The sequence below is a fragment of the Syngnathus leptorhynchus genome, chromosome 4 (genome assembly GCF_054491065.1).
Source record: "Syngnathus leptorhynchus isolate UIUO chromosome 4, UIUO_Slep, whole genome shotgun sequence".
NCBI classification, from domain to species: domain Eukaryota; kingdom Metazoa; phylum Chordata; class Actinopteri; order Syngnathiformes; family Syngnathidae; genus Syngnathus; species Syngnathus leptorhynchus.
The window spans coordinates 7,801,214-7,814,566 of record NC_141198.1 but is presented as its reverse complement, the minus strand read 5'-3'; the positions used below and the strand labels follow the sequence as shown (position 1 = coordinate 7,814,566).

At 40.4% G+C, this 13,353-nt stretch overlaps 2 protein-coding genes across 3 annotated transcripts; one reads left to right on the top strand and one right to left on the bottom strand.

The window, feature by feature from the left end:
• Positions 1-5,935: 5,935 nt before the first annotated feature.
• ankrd39 (ankyrin repeat domain 39) lies at positions 5,936-8,627 on the bottom strand. Of its 2 annotated transcripts, none has more exons than XM_085910528.1 (4): positions 7,615-8,627; positions 7,440-7,543; positions 7,151-7,279; positions 5,936-7,075 (listed from the first exon to the last, which is right to left on the bottom strand). In XM_085910528.1, exons 1-4 carry the CDS (start codon positions 7,706-7,708, stop codon positions 6,929-6,931), a joined length of 474 nt encoding a protein of 157 aa, XP_085766654.1. In that variant the 5' UTR covers positions 7,709-8,627; the 3' UTR covers positions 5,936-6,928. The 2 variants fall into 2 exon arrangements, with proteins under 2 accessions (XP_085766654.1, XP_085766653.1); XM_085910527.1 differs by having other exon boundaries at positions 7,151-7,354; positions 7,615-8,617.
• kctd9a (potassium channel tetramerization domain containing 9a) lies at positions 8,103-13,312 on the top strand. Its single transcript, XM_085910526.1, has 12 exons — positions 8,103-8,423; positions 8,681-8,802; positions 8,880-8,923; positions 8,999-9,095; positions 9,196-9,254; positions 9,358-9,486; positions 10,011-10,078; positions 10,156-10,251; positions 10,900-11,049; positions 11,480-11,585; positions 11,665-11,798; positions 12,326-13,312. Exons 1-12 carry the CDS (start codon positions 8,376-8,378, stop codon positions 12,440-12,442), a joined length of 1,170 nt encoding a protein of 389 aa, XP_085766652.1. The 5' UTR covers positions 8,103-8,375; the 3' UTR covers positions 12,443-13,312.
• Positions 13,313-13,353: the final 41 nt, after the last annotated feature.

Here is a 13,353-nt window from a genome sequence, read left to right as displayed (position 1 = left end):
ATTCCGATTTTGACACCGCTGGAGGGTTGGAAGAAACCTGGCTCTCCCTGCCATCCTTTGCACCTCTGCGGCTCTTCACACTTTGCATTGTAGGCATTGAACCCCAACGCTCATGCTTGTAATAGGATATTGTTTTGCATTGCATTTCTATTTGCTAGTATACATTACCCACAAAAGACGATTGAAATAAACGATAACTCTCAAATAAACTTTATAAGTAACATAAGTAATATCTATGAGAAAGGTATGTAGGCAATTTTAGCAGAGGTGATCAAAACGAGTTCTTCCCCTTTAAATATATTTGGTTTATAAATTCAATCCACTTCTCTTTTGCTGTAGTGCGATGTTTAGAGAAACTTCAGCAAATTTCGCAAACTTTCCAAAACAGTATTGTGCTTTTTCCTTTCATAAATGTGGGAATTAGATGGCATTAAGTTCTGTGATATTTAACTTGCCCCCGACAGGGGCTTGGCACCCCTAAACCTCTGATACTTGAATCGCCTCTAGGGGTTAATAAGTGTAGGCAGATGCTAAAATAAATCTTCACTGAATGTGATGAGCATTGGTGGAAATATTTCTGAGCAATATGTCTCACCCGCACAAATAAACAGCACTTTCCTCAACGTCTTGCTCAAAGCAGTAATGCAAAAAGCTTTTTTTAGGCTCGTGGATAGATCTCATGTTTTGGCATCATTTCAAACACTTGTCATTTTGGAATATCTACCAAGTCAGCACAGTCTGATCAAAAGTCTTTTGACTGGTGCCTTTGAAAGCCTTTGACTTCATGTCACAGATTATAACTGATTGATTGCTGTAAAGCACATGAACACCATCTTGGTAGCGTAATTAAATAACAATGAAGCAGATGTGGACTTTAAGACGTGGCAGCTTTTCATCATGTGCACAACATTCACTCTGTGCAATCTTATGGGCATCCATATATTGAGGTGACTTTGTTTGGGTTATGGTAGAGATGTTGGATACTGCATTTCTTATTGATGATCGGGCATGACAAAGAATGGAATTCACTCTAGCACTAAAAAAAAAGGCATGACACTACTAGATACCTTTTTCCAGACCTACTGTCGAGAGGTTACCAGGACAATATGTCTCCCATGGTTAAAGAGGAAGTCAACCCCTGAATTTTCTTTTTACTTTTTCTTTTCATTTGTATTTTTTCTTATCCATTGCTACAGTGGTATGATTGATTCGAAATCATTTGAACTTCTGCTTTAGCAATTCTCTTTTAACACAGTCTATTTAATTTAGGGTGAGGTGGGGCATTTCTTGGTCACAGCTCACTCCTTTTCTGTTTTGTGAAACATGCCAGACATTGTGAAAAGCCAAGAATACTTAATGCAAAAGTAAACGGAAGGTAAATTTGACCACAGCTCACCACGAAAGTACACAGAGAATCGGCCAACAGGTAGTGTAAACAATATCTGTCCTCAGGATGCTTTGCATCATCATTTTCCTAGCAGCTTCCGCATCACCCCAAAAGGATGCCTCATTGTCCGTTCTTGTGTTTGCATTCCATTGTTAATGGGCAAGTACAAATGTTCTCCTTTTATACACAAAGCCCTCACCCTCGTCTTCCAATCCATTGCTTGAGCTCAACCCTCATCCATCCATCAGCAGTGGCCCTGTCCTACATAGCCCACCCCACCCCCCCCTGCCCAGGCTCGCCACCCCCAGCTTGGTCTTTGACACAACGCTGTTGTGGTTTTCCGGGTCTTTATGCTGCCTGTTGTCTGAGGCAGATTGAAGACCCTTTGTGTGCGTCCGCCCCTGTCCTGAGTGGCCGGGAGGAACCAGCTGAACTGCGAGTGGAGAGATAGGAATGCGCATATGAATGGACCAGTGTGTGTCGGGCACCTGCTGATAGAGGGACGACGTGCCTGTATAGTTCTTCTTCTTCATCAGCGTAACCAACTTGTTCAATTAGAACGTGTAATGTTGCCTGATTATTCACACTAAACAACAAAGTACTGACTTTGTAGTTATGTTGTTGTTGTTGTTGCTGACATCCAGTGATGTCCATAAATAATGAGACATTGATACGATTCTTAACTTTTGGGCTCTAAACACCACTGTGATGGATTTGAAATGAGACTTCATTTAACTGCTGACCTTCAGGTTTAATTTGAAGGTATTTACATTCAAATAATGGTGTATTGGAATTACAACAGTTTGCATAGTATTTGTATAGTATGACTCCCACCATTGAGAGCCCAAAAGTAATGGGACATATTAACAATCATAAGTCAAACTTGACATTTTAATACTTGGTTTCAATCTCTTTGAAGTCAGTTACAGTCTGAAGTCTGGAACGCAGAGACATCACCAGACGCTAGGTTTCATCCCTGGTGCTGCTTAAATTGCGCGGGTCTTCCGTTTCTGCTTGTTCTTTGGGAATTTTTCCTTCACTTTTGTTTTCAGCGCACAACATCAGCATGTTATGATTTTTACACTGTTCTCCTGATTTGGATATAAATACCCTCAAATTAAAGTGATGCTGTTTTTCCAGCTACATTGTATCATTTTAATCCATACTAGAAATGTTGTAAGGTTTTGTTTGTCAGTCCGCAAAAGTCTAACAAAATCAGTTTCCTGACATGATAGATGTGTTGTGACGTTGGTTGACTCCTTAATTTATTTTTGCTTTGATTAGGTTGTCTTAGGTCACGTACGTGCCTGTAATGGATTCCGTCCATACTAGAAATGTTGTTAGGTTTTGTGAGTCAGTCACCAAAAGTCTAACACAATCCGTTCCCCAACGTGACAGATGTTGTGACGTTGGTTGACTCCCTTAATTTCACAACACATGTTACAAAATTTTACAGGAAAAATTTGGAGCACACATTTTGAAACACTCCCATTTTTAAGATTTTGACAGTATGATGTAATTTTCTGTAATGTTTGTAAATCCTATACAGAGTCAATATTGCACTAAAGCTTGATTTGATACTGATTGTTTTAACATTGGTGTCATCTCATCTCATCACCTGCATGAATCATTCCTCAAGTTCCAACAACACCCTAGTCCCATATGACGGCATAATAAAAAATAACAAAAAGAGGAAATTGGGATCAAAAGTGAAGTTTTCCTTTTATGTGATATGCTGTATATGGTATGTTCTAATTGGCGTTTTCTGCACAAAGAAAGGCCCCTTGAAGCTGTATGCTGCAAGTCATTAATGAAAGCTGTTTGATAGATCAGGCTGGGGAAGAAAACGGTTCTGGTTTATGTTATTTCGGAGAGCCCTCAAATGGGCTTAACATCTCCCCATCTGTGTACAGTACATGGAGCACCCAAAACATAAACGTTATATGATGGCTTTGGAAAAGAAAAATGTGCAAAATTATGTTAGAATGAAAATACAAAGTATCCCATTGCATACTTCTGCCAAGTTTGAAATGGGTTTTCTAATGGTTCATGTGCTGTGATAGGATGTAGATCTCAAAAGCCTCATTATTGTCCTCTGGCTCATATGGTATAGTTTATGACTTGCTTGTCTGGCCTTGCTTTTGAGGAGATTACATCTCCATAATCAATAACAACAAACCATCCACCCAAGCAATCAGCCCAATGTAAAAAGTTAAAAGAAAAATAAACTCCCTTCTCAAATATACGTACCAATGACAAAACCACAGGTAAGATGATTGCAATTTTATTCACGAGGAAACCTGTTTGTAATGAAAGTTTCTCTCGTGTAGTTTTTTCTTGTTGCCATTTTGGACCACATGAGGATGCAACAAGCCTATGATCCATGAAGCAGTCACTGGACCTTTGGTTCTTATCACTTGCTTACTTGGCAAGTCAAAGACATGTAGCAACACTTCAAACAGAGGATGACAAGATAGAGGGTCCAAATTGGATTATGCTTCATCTCCGAAAAGCAGCTCCCACAGATTTGATTATATCCCTACACGCCCTCACCCGGCACCCGGACTCCCACTTCAATTCTCTTATGCAGATGAGACACATGCATAAGACAGACCTCCATGCCAATCTCTGATACTGAATCCTTAATGTGTACCCATCTGCCAGATTTTTACCTGATTACTCCAGATGAAGACAGGAGGGTCCAGCTCTGCCAAGGCAGCTCTCCCAGGGCAGCTGGAAGGCTTGAGCTACTGAAAAGATCATTCAAAAAAGGTGCAGACCATCCTTAAATCATGGAAAACAAGTTTACAGCCATGCACAGTAGTACTGAGGCATTGTAGGTACATGAACTAGCAGCATTAAATTTAATCTCCACACTGTAAAAATGTAAAATGACTTTCATTTCCCACCTCATTCTGTTTTTTGTTTTTGTTTTGTTTCTTTTATATACAAGTTCCAAATCCACCCAAGAATTGCAAACAGACCGCCATCTATTTTGGATGAAAATAACATCCATTCCTGCTTAAACTTGGGCTCATTATGGTGGAAGTGGGTTCCCGGGCCAGGAAGTTTCATTGCTTTCCAAATAAATCTCACTAAACAGAGCTGTAATCCAAATTCCTCATCTTGTGGAGTCCTCCCTCTGTCTCCACATGACATGAAAGTTCTCAGAGCTAAAGGCATTAAAAAAATCACACCTTTTCATTGTCCACATCCCAAAAAGCGACATGTCAACATATGAGGATGAGTTAAAAACAGCTGTTAGAAACAGAGTAGCATTTCGGACTGTTTTCACGTGCCACATTTGTATGTAGCACATCTGATAATATCACCTGGCATAACATCAACCAGCAGGTGAGCCAGTGAAGACAACAGCTAATTTTAAAAAGCAAAATGAGCTATTTCTTCAAAACGTAATGAATGCTGAATGATTCACTGATTTGGGTGGAAAAAGGCTCACTCATTCGAGTTGGGTGATCGTGCTTCTTGGCTGTGTGCGAGGAAGAATTCGTCACTGAGTGTAAACAGCACTCTTGGCAAAGTCCTCTGAGCTAGAACACCCCCAACACCACCCCATCTGCCCCCCAACACCCCATCTCCTTGTGCTGTGTGGCGTCAGCTGCAATGAGCTCCAGATGTGGCCTGGCACCCATCCAGTCGCCGCACTGGATGTGGTTTAGAAGGTAGTTTGGAAACACCACCCACCGGCCGGCCCCAATGAAAGTTGCTCAGATTTAAAGGGAGCAGTTAGTATTTGTCTAGTGCACTGCACTGTAGAGGAGGGAGGTATTTGTCTCCAACAAATACATGTGGTTCATACCAAAGTAGAATTCAATTATGAGATTTTCTCTATCTGTTTTCATATTAATAGAAAGGCCGATGGGTTCCCAGTTTTTCCTTCTTTGTTTTCCCCTCTCTGCGTATCGGTTTTGTGATGATTACAATAAACATGATATTGTTTGGTACTGTAGGCGTGCAGAACTTAAAACAAAGTGATACAGCATATCTTCTCCATATTTTGCAACCAAGATATTTGTTTTCTGTATGACCAGAAAGATGAAAAAAAGGGTAGAATGAGCAACAAAGCCTTTTTTTTTCCCCAATGACATCTGTAACGCAGTCCTTTTATACAAGACCATTTAAAAATAGGTTAAAATTGTTAAATTATGGCTGGCAAGTCACAAAATAAATATTGCATGTAACTTTTCCTACCATGAGAGACCCAATTATTTTTTAAAACTTAAATGGAAAATAAGAGTCAACCCACTGCTGTTTAGTTACCTATGTAAGGCAATGTGTTAAAATTAACTGTGACAGCCACTCTGGCTTTTTATGGTCTTTCAGACTGACAGACTGCTAGTTTTCGAAACATGAGCAGGAAGAATGAATGAGGTCACACATGGTTGGATAAAGCAGTAAGTCCATTTAGTTGATGGCTCCCCCTGCTGCCTGGCCTCATACTACCAGCCAGCAGAGACTAAACTCACATGTAAAAACATTCACAGTACTTAAAAAATGAATGTGGTGTATTATATATTTGGACATACTTTCACCACTTTTGTGTCTGAGTAAAAATTGACCTTGGCAGTTGAAGCTTTTGTGAAGCGCTGAAGCATTTGGACGTAAATAGGTTCAAGTTCTTGAGCTTTCGGTTATTATGACTTCTACTGGTAAAAATCAAATCTGCAATGAATTTTAAATATCCACTTGGACATCATTGATACACATATACCCACCTACACATAACAACCACTATCATGTTTACAAATAAATAGGGTTCCATGGATAAATATGAATAAATAGGGAATTTTTCCTGACACAGATTGAGGAATTTGTGTATTGTGTTGATTAAAATGTTGGAGGGGGTTGTTTGGGTGTGATTGTATAAACACGGCTATTATGAGGGATGGGGAGCACTCAAATGTAAACACAAAAATGTTCAACTCTCTTTGAATTAAAACTGTCTCTTCTGCTTAAAACCTCTTCACATTTGGAAAATCAATCGCTCGCAGGGAACAGATGGTGCACCTGGCATGCATAAAAAATGTTATGTTACTTGGAGTAGATGACTAGACCAACATATGCCGATGTAAATAAGAGTATGTATGGTTTTAGTAGGAACAAGAACAAAGAGAACAGTCATTATTAGAATTAAACATAAAATCCCTGTTACAATACCAACATTCTGACAATTTAGACATAGACATGAACACTTGGATTGTGGTAATAAGGCATAATGAAGATCTGAGAATTTCATAATTCACTGCGTGAGTTTGTGGGTGAGAAATATTTAAACAGCAGCTCCCGTATTTGAGTTAGTTAGAAAAGAACAGTCAATTAAAAGTGAGTTACTGCTCATATTTCGCATGGTCTTTATTGTGAAAGGCAATCATCCAAGTTTTGTGGGATCTGGCCAGCTCAAGACTTGGTCACATACCAAAAAACAGAGGTAAGGACACTGGACGCATTTCCAGAGTAGTGCGTGTTCTTGCTTCTTTGAGCAAGCCTTCGAATGCTCAATTAGTCTTGGGTGGGATTAATCTACTGGAATTGCTTTAGAATCTTCTGCAAATGTTCTTGAGGGGCCATGTGGAAGGGTAACTGGAGCCTTTTGTTCTTTTGGCTGCCAAGTGTGGGACAGGCCTCAAGAAGGAGCTGACACACCTTTTCATGACCTTGTTCTGCAGCCTGACCGACAACAGCAAGAACAGTTAAATCATAGTATTCTTAATATCATTGGGCCCATTTGCAGGCATATCTTACTTTGTGTAGAGGAGACGCACCATCATCATCGGAGATCATCGGGTCGGCTTTATGGACTAGCAGCAATCTAACGACATCCACATGACCGCAGAATGCTGCCCGATGGAGAGGCGTGGCACCGCCTGGTGTCTGAGGAGATGCACAAGCACCATTTTCGAGAAGAAACTTACATACAGTGAGATGACCATTGCGACTTGCATAGTGCTGAAACAAAATGTGCACAAATGAAACACTTTTAATACATGGAACAAGAACAATAAATACAATGATGACATCTTAGGGAACTAACTAGAGCTGTATATCCAGCCGAGTCCCTGAAGTTTGGATGGGTGCCCTTTTGGATCAGTGACTGAACCCGCCTCAAGTCTCCATCCATGGCGGCAGACCAGATACCTGCATACGATAAGATTTGTACCTCTATACACAATTTAAACTGTAATGTCTCAAAATTAAACAATACAAACCTCGTTCAAAGTCCATCTCATTCACTGTCTGGAAAACAGTGGAAGAGACAGGGAGGGTGCAGCACGAGCAACAATGTTCTCCATCAGAAGCCATTGTGTTTGTGTGCACTGACTAAAATTATATCATCATCATTTAAGCGTTTAAATAAACAATTGCCTCTTAGTTTCAAGTTGTTTTGAACATTTGCGTTCCATTGGATTAACAGGTCTGCTTTCACCAATTAACGCTATCAAAAACGTTGATAGTAAACTTACATACATTGGAACTAATTTGAAGAAAATATGTTATTTTATGTAGTCAATAAATGATCTAACTCTTATTTGTAAATAAAATACTAGACCGATACGATTCATTGTCGCTCCCTGGAACGTCACCATCGACGTCCCAAACGCATGACGCCATTTCCTGCTCAACCAATTGCAGTGCGGGAGTCAGAGGACACCTTCAATAACGGTTGTTCATTTTAAATGGTCGTAGATACAGATAATCTCAATACTTTGTGGTCACGTTTAATATTAATCATGACTCGATATATGAAAAACTACTGCAAAAATGATTAATATTGGTGTTTAAAAACAGTCATTATTGATCTTATTTATACTTGTACTTCTTACTTCCAGAGCACCATGAACGCACCGGCATTCTCGTGTTATTGAGTGTTTTCTTGCTAGCTAGCAAGCCTGAGATACACGATACATGCTAGCTGGCAGGCAAGTGGTTTTTAAAATCCCAACAAAGTACTAATAACCAAAGAGCAAAAATGAGAAGAGTCACGTTATTCGTTAACGGGACGTCTAAAAATGGCAAGGTAGGTAAAAAGTCAACTCGCTGTTATGCGAGTACGCTTGGCCTGCTATCTGACTAACCCTGTTTTGTTGCTTTTCGTCCCTATATTTGTCGCATAAGTCAGTTGTCATTCATCCCCCAATTCAAGGTTGCTTCCTGTACTCTTCTGCCCATTCACACCCAATTGCGGCTTAGAAAGCCCCTCATCAAAGCTGATGAGCCATTTCGTTCTAATCTTGTCGAAGAAATAAATACAGTAAATTCATTTTCTCTGCTCAGGTTGTAGCAGTCTATGGGGCTTTGTCTGACTTACTATCTGTAGCCAGCAATAAATTAGGAATTAAAGCATCCTGTTTATATAATGGTAAAGGAGGTCTCATCGATGACATTGCCCTAATCAGGTAAGAAGACACAACAAAAATATGTCAGTTAAACCTTATTGCCCTGTTTCTAAATGGTATTTCCTTGGATTTAACAGAGATGACGACGTGCTGTATGTCTCAGAGGGCGATCCATTTATTGGTGAGTTGCATAATTTCTGTACCTTGTTATCTTCCATTGACTAAATCTGAAGACAACACTTGTAATTCCTCAAAGAATTTCCAAATGAAGTCAAAGCTGGATCTGATCAACAAGGTGCTCACACTGACTGGTTAACCCTGAATATTGGTGGTCGTCTCTTCACCACTACCAGGTATTTCTCACACACACTTATTTGTTATATCGATGTGTCTTCACTTAAAGCAAATTGTAGTCACTCAAATTTGTATTGTTTGTATCCCTTTGTATATTAGGAGTACCCTGGTCAGCAAAGAACCAGAGAGTATGCTCGCTCACATGTTTCGAGAGAAAGGTACACTGGAGCCTTAAAGCTACCCAACTCTTGTTTCAAATTCAATCTGAGCCTTTGTTGAAGTTATTTCTCTGATGGTAATTATTTTGTCTCTTTGCTGCAGATGTGTGGGGAAACAAGCAAGATGAACATGGGGCCTACCTCATCGACCGCAGCCCCGAATACTTTGAGCCGATTCTTAATTACTTGAGGCATGGTCAGCTTATTATCAATGAGGGCATAAATATCAGAGGTACCAATAAGTTTATAATGATTAAACATACATAATATAAATGTATGGCATGGACGAACAAGTGATCAAATTAAAATTTACATTGCAATGTAGTAGCATGCAGTTGGGAATGAAATGTTGAAGTGATGAAGCCACAGATTTGTTTACATAACTGTTGTAATCTGTTTGATTTATATTTATGCCGCAGTTGTTTGGTAGAAATTTGTGACGTTGTAGTGAACGCTCAAAATACTGCAAATCAAACCGTTTTAAGTGAACTCTTATTGAAGTAGATTAATGAGCAGTCTTGTATCTTTATTCAAGATTAATTTACCAAAACATGTATGTAAATATGTCAAATAAATCTGGTATTGTGTATTATAATGCACATTAATTTTCTTGCTAGCGTTTCTTAAGAAGATCCATGGGAAGAGGACATATTTAATCTTGTAATTCTTGCAAATATTGCAATTACCGGTATTTTAATGACTGAAAATCTTTCATCCCTAATGAATACATATGAACAGTGATGACATGTCTTCCAGGTGTTCTTGAGGAGGCTCGTTTTTTTGGAATTGAGCAACTTGCCGATCAGTTGGAATCGGTCATCAAGGTAATGTAGTTTGTAGTTCTCAAGATGTGTCCTTCTGGCTGAGCTGTGTGCACTGACCAGTCATATCTGCACACCAGAACTCCCAGCCGCCCGAAGACCATTCTCCCATTTCCCGCAAGGAGTTTGTGCGTTTTCTTTTGGCTACACCTACCAAGTCTGAGCTCCGTTGCCAGGTAATACAAGTTTAAAAATATCAATACGGTATATAATGATCTGACTGCATCACATGGCTCCGGCCTAAAGGGAGCATCAAATGCATCCCATGAATTTGTTCATGAAATGTGATTATTTGTCAGTCCAAGACCTGTGATTTATGGGTTAAGGAAACTCGCACTTTACAAAGTTACGACTGGAGAAAGGGGATGAAATATGTCTAGTCAGACCATAGTAAGACTTCATAATGTGCAGATAAGCCAGTAATTTGATCGCTTGCACATTACAAAATCTATATCAAATATTCTGTCTTTACAAAGATATTCATCTTCAGTTATGGTTGACACTAAAAGAACGGAATTAATGTAATAGTGACGTGTATTTTACAAAATAAGTTTGTCAGAATTGTTGAGTTAGCTCCTATTATATTAAGCACATGGCTGGGTATAATGCTGTAGCTGGTTAGTGTGCTGTAGATTGTAACAGGTAATTGTCAAATGCTGAAGAATCATTTAAACACTATATATTCATTTGAATACCATTTATGTAAATAATTATGTAGATAGACGATTAGACTGAATTATATATTGGTTTTGGTGAAAAGATATGATGAAGATATGACCTCAAAAAAGGTTGCGTGTGTATGATCCTCTTGTTTCCTATTTTAGGGTCTTAATTTCAGTGGCGCGGATCTCTCCCGGCTTGATTTGCGCTACATCAATTTTAAGATGGCGAATCTCAGCCGTTGCAATCTGACACACGCCAACCTGTGCTGTTCCAATCTGGAGCGGGCCGATCTGTCCGGAGCCAACCTGGATGTGAGTTGGTCTGTTTTACACTTTTTACAGTTTCTTCTCAAAGATTTGATGAGTGTCATTTGGAATTTGAGTACAGTAGATTGCGTTCCCAGCGATTGGCTGGCGACCACTACAAAGCTCTGTACGTCACTGTCCAGAGCTTTAGAAAATCTATATCTCGCTTCTCACCCAAAGGTAGCCGAAATAGGCTCCGTTTACCCGTGACCCTACTGAGGATAAGATGTTCAGAAAATAGATAGATGGATGAATAGTTGAGATTACGTCATTGAACAATAGAGCCCCTTCACACCTCCTCCTCTCTCAGTCATGTGAAGTTCTGACCACACATGCACCCACACTAACCCAATTAAGCACATAAGAAGCACACACATGGATTTCCAAAGTGAGAAATAATCTTGACATTTTCAATGAAACATGCTGTGTCTCAAAGGGTGCTAACTTACAAGGTGTGAAGATGCTCTGCTCCAATGCCGAAGGTGCCTCTCTCAAAGGATGCAACTTTGAAGATCCCTCTGGGCTGAAGGCCAACCTGGAAGGTAATCCATCAAATCTTTAAGCAAGGCAGACGCAGTGGCCTTTTTGTGGTTTGTTACCAGTCAATATCTCTGCCGATAGGTGCAAATCTGAAAGGAGTCGACATGGAAGGAAGTCAAATGACCGGCATTAACCTGCGGGTGGCCACTCTGAAAAATGCAAAGCTGAAAAACTGCAACCTGCGGGGTGCCACTTTAGCAGGGACGGATCTTGAGGTGAGATGAGTCCATCAGAGCGATTAATACTTATTAAATCGCAAATGTAACAACATTTCTTTTTTATGCTTAAATCATGTGCATTATCCCACTAGAGCAGTGGTTCTTAACTTTGTTGGAGGTACCAAACCCCACCAGTTTATTATGCGCATTCACCGAACGCCTCTTTAGTGAAAACTAAAATATTGTTTTTCAAATTCAAGACATCAATGTTTTTTTTTTACTGGTGCACAAAATGAGCCGTGCATGAACATCACCTTGTTCAAAGTATTAAACCAACAAATGCATGAACCCGATTGAACCTCCAATGCACTAGATTACCCAGCACCAGTATCACTCACAAATATCACATCAGATTTGTTTGTTGATTTTGCAGACAATACTAATTTCAGCCTTGAGTTAGATGGACGACACACGAGGCTAGGAAGAAGTGATTTAATTAAATCTTGGCTTGCGGACTCTTCATATCACAGCGAGGTTTCCTATAGTTTTCGATCTCAAGACTATTATGTGCTTCTTTACTGCAGAACTGCGACCTGTCTGGCTGTGATCTACAAGAGGCTAACCTGAGGGGATCCAATGTGAAAGGAGCCATTTTTGAGGAGATGCTAACGCCGCTGCACATGTCGCAGAGCGTTAGATAACTGAGCATGCACGTCAACTCAGCCACTCCTTTAATCAGCCTTTGATGGTATATGCTCTCAGTCTCAACATGTTTTTTTTGTTTTTTTTTGCCTGCATTTAGCACAGGTAATCGTATGCACTTCACTGACATTCTACCCACCTCATGTTCGCTTTAGATATCACACTATTTATCCGAGGTTTTTTTTTTTTATGTACCTTAGTGTGTGTTCATCCATCCATCCATCAATCTTCTTCCGCTTCGCTGGGGTTGGGAAGCAGTTTAAGCAGGGAAGCCAAGACTTGCGCACCAAACTCTGACACCAAGTCCACATGGACTAAAATACTAGGGCGTTCAGTACCCCGTACTGCTGGAGCACCGCTCCCAAGATCCCTCAAGGGATACGTTCAAACAGCCTCTCCAAGTCCAAACGCACATGTAGACTGGTTAGGCGAACTCCCATGCATCATCAAGGACCCTTGTGACCATGTAGAGCTGGTCTCCTATTCTACAGCCAGGCCAAAAACCACACTGATCCTCCTGAATCCGAAATCTGAGTTCCCGGTCAACGCGCTTGTTACGGCTCCTACTCACGAAGTTAATTGAGGAAGGGTCGAACATGGCAGGATAAAAAGGGGAACGGGGTAGATGAAGGCCCACGTTGAGCCGCACAAACTCAAAACAGACCACAGAAACCATCAAAATAGATTCTACTGACTCCTGAATTGGAGCGTTTCGCTCCAGAGTCTGCTTGTCCACCACACACGCACACTCGCACACACACACACACACACACACACACACACACACACACACACACACACACACACACACACACACACACACACACACACACACACACACACACACACACACACACACACACACACACGGAAAGCAGCACAAAACACGGGCATGGGGACGCACTTGTCT

Coding starts and splice junctions, on each gene's coding strand:
- ankrd39 (XM_085910527.1), bottom strand. CDS start 7,708: ATGGCTTCTGATGGAGAACATTGTTGCTCGTGCTGCACCCTCCCTGTC. Junction 7,544..7,614: donor TGAGATGGACTTTGAACGAG/GTTTGTATTGTT, acceptor TATCGTATGCAG/GTATCTGGTCTGCCGCCATG. Junction 7,355..7,439: donor CGGCTGGATATACAGCTCTA/GTTAGTTCCCTA, acceptor ATTTTGTTTCAG/CACTATGCAAGTCGCAATGG.
- kctd9a (XM_085910526.1), top strand. CDS start 8,376: ATGAGAAGAGTCACGTTATTCGTTAACGGGACGTCTAAAAATGGCAAG. Junction 9,255..9,357: donor TCACATGTTTCGAGAGAAAG/GTACACTGGAGC, acceptor TCTTTGCTGCAG/ATGTGTGGGGAAACAAGCAA. Junction 11,586..11,664: donor GCTGAAGGCCAACCTGGAAG/GTAATCCATCAA, acceptor CTCTGCCGATAG/GTGCAAATCTGAAAGGAGTC.